The 2,785-nt window shown below is 32.9% G+C and overlaps 1 protein-coding gene across 1 annotated transcript; it reads right to left on the bottom strand.

Annotated features, from left to right (window-relative positions):
- Positions 1-327: 327 nt before the first annotated feature.
- LOC108852864 (uncharacterized) lies at positions 328-1,859 on the bottom strand. The gene is made up of 5 exons (XM_018626343.2): positions 1,450-1,859; positions 1,237-1,294; positions 1,055-1,138; positions 830-971; positions 328-726 (listed from the first exon to the last, which is right to left on the bottom strand). The coding sequence occupies exons 1-5, from the start codon at positions 1,832-1,834 to the stop codon at positions 448-450; spliced, it is 948 nt and encodes a 315-aa protein (XP_018481845.1). The 5' UTR covers positions 1,835-1,859; the 3' UTR covers positions 328-447.
- Between the last annotated feature and the right edge of the window lie 926 nt (positions 1,860-2,785).

Raw genomic sequence — 2,785 nt, 5'->3', positions numbered from 1 at the left:
TACAAAATAAATGTTAGGTCCAATAGAATGTTTCTGTTTTAATAAGATAGATGTTAACAATAAACTAAAAATAAATTAGTGACCTATTCAGTATATAGTACACCCCATAAAAAATGAGATCAACATTGAACTTTTTAGTATCTTTTTTTACATATGTAAACACATTGTAGTCAAAAACCAAACCGAACTGAAAATGAAAGTTCAGTTAATACCTAATCAAATTACACGCAATATAGTTATAATATGTCTTGTTGAAATAGTCAGATCCATACATTTCGATATAAGAATCAAATCCAAACAAAACCAGAAACTATATAAGTTTGATAATTGATCAAAAAAAACCAAAAGAAAACTTATAGAAATAACAAGCAGTTTGATTTCAAATATTTTATTAAACCAAAGAACAGTCAAAAGCTCGAATATATGTTTTAACCCAAAAAGTGAACATCATATATGCCTCCATGGCCTCTCAGCGAGGCTCACACAATCACCATGTCTGAAACAATCAACGAGGTGATCAATTGTTAACCCTGCTGCTTGCATGAAAGAATGTACGATAACTGGACCGACGAATCGAAATCCTCGTTTGATCATATCTTTGCTAATTATCTCAGCCTTGGGAGATCTCAGTGGTACATTTCTTGAATACTTGAATCTATTAATGATCGGTTTATAATCCATAAACCCCCACATATAGCTGCTGAATGATCCAAATTCCTTAACCACCTGCAAAATAAAGTTTTCTTTGATCTAACAGACAACAAGGTCTAACAGAATTTTATATACAAGAAACTATAGTGGATCCTCGCAAGAAAATGTTGAAACTTGCCTTGATTATGCATTTAGCATTGTCAACTATACACCTAACTCGACTCTCTTGTAGCATTATTGCTTTGTTTGATGCAATTTCCGTGATCTCTTTCTCTCTCATTTTGGCCACCAGGTTTGGGTCAAACTCACAAAATGCCTCTCTAGTTTCACAAAAATTTCGTAAGATTTTTAGCTACATGCATGCATAATGTAGCAACTTACGAATAGTGGTGAGAAATTTTACCTAAAGAGTTCCTTGCGTTTTAAAATCTCGGTCCAATTATAGTCCATTAACATCCCCGACATAGCAAGGAACTCAAAAAGCAAGCTGTTTACATGATTAACCACCATTTAAAAATAAAAATATTGTTTTCTTAACAAATAAACTATTAGCATAGTATACAATTGTGGAAGCCATAATCATACTTATCATCATAGACAGGGACTCCCCATTGCTGATCATGAAACGTTACGTAGACTTCATCTACAAAAAAAAAAAAATTAAACCTCGTTATATTTAACTTATCATGTTCATAACGGAACTGCTCTAGTTATAATCACATTAATGATTCTCTATATAGATAAAGCATACTATATGGCTATAATATTAGTTTAGGACATTTCTTAATATGATCTTACCACTTCTCTTGGTGATCCAATTACACCTCTTTGGTTCATCACTTTTGAAGTCCTCATATAGACGTTGTTCTTGTTGTTGTCGCGGAATTGTTTTAGGAACAAATGTTTCTCTTCTACTAGGAGATGAGATTAAACCTAGTGCTAGAGAGATCCTTTGCTCTAGCGTGGAAGTGGAATCCGTGGCAGAGGAATCGGTCGAGTTTTGAGAGAGTGATAGAGATATAGAAGAGAGTGAGAAAGAAGAAGAAGTACTACGTTGAAGCGTGATCGGATATATCCTCTTTAAGTGTTTGGCAAAGAAGTTTGAGGTTTGCTTAGGCTCCTTCTCTCTTACACTCTTACTTCTCTCCAAGATCGCTCTTCTATTAGGGCTTGCTTTGTACATCTTTGGCTCTAGAGTAATTCAAAACAAAGTGTAGTCACAAGTACTTATAGGAGAGCAATGCACCATAAAATGGAGGTTAAATGTTATTACAATAGCTAGATAGAAGTAACTACACCTAAGTTGGTGAAATGTGGATTTCAATGTTTGTGAAATTTTACCATATTTGAATATTTCCTCCACTAGTGTATAAAGAAACGGCAGTTTCATGTATTGTTTGTTAATGAAATTTATTTAAGTTGAGAAAGACATAGCACGATTTTGCAATATTTATTGAATTGTTTAAGATCTGATGCATGTATCAAGAAAGGTGACATACAACTAAGCTGGTGAAGTGATCCATCTTAGTACCTTTTAAAATCCATCCACTTTTGATATTAATTGTTGGAATTCTACTCTTTCTGTATTTGATTTGAAACACTAACTGATAAATGTATAATCAAATTTGAATATTATGCAACATGAATTAATATATAACAAATTAATATAAGTTCTGTAACTTTTAATTTTGTGAGAAAAAACTGCTAAATCTTGGAACAAGATGCCGTTTATGTTATTAGAAACCACCTTAGTCTAGTTCGCACTCGCCAAATCTTTGTTTAGTGATGAAACAAAAAAAAGGATTAATCAAATACAGTAAATTATAAATAATTGTAAAAAAAGAGATTATTCTTAGCTTCTACTCTTTGCTGCTGCATGTTGATTTTTAAGAGACATCAACGTTTCGCCTATTTCAGACAAAGAAGGCTCATCTTTCTCTACGTATATGTTTTGATTCGTCTAAATTAGTTAAACGGATGTTACTGCATGTAAACAGAGGGTAAATTGATGTGTACATATAACTATCCGTGTAGAGTAGCCGACAGTGTACCATGATTTTAAACCGGTAAAGAAATAGAACCGGAACGAATTATAGATTCGGTTAGTTAAAAACCGGAATTAGAGCGTAAAACC

This window comes from Raphanus sativus, unplaced genomic scaffold (assembly GCF_000801105.2).
Source record: "Raphanus sativus cultivar WK10039 unplaced genomic scaffold, ASM80110v3 Scaffold3264, whole genome shotgun sequence".
Taxonomy (NCBI): Eukaryota; Viridiplantae; Streptophyta; class Magnoliopsida; order Brassicales; family Brassicaceae; genus Raphanus; species Raphanus sativus.
Note: the sequence above shows the minus strand (reverse complement) of the source record. Positions and strands in the feature narration are given on the sequence as shown.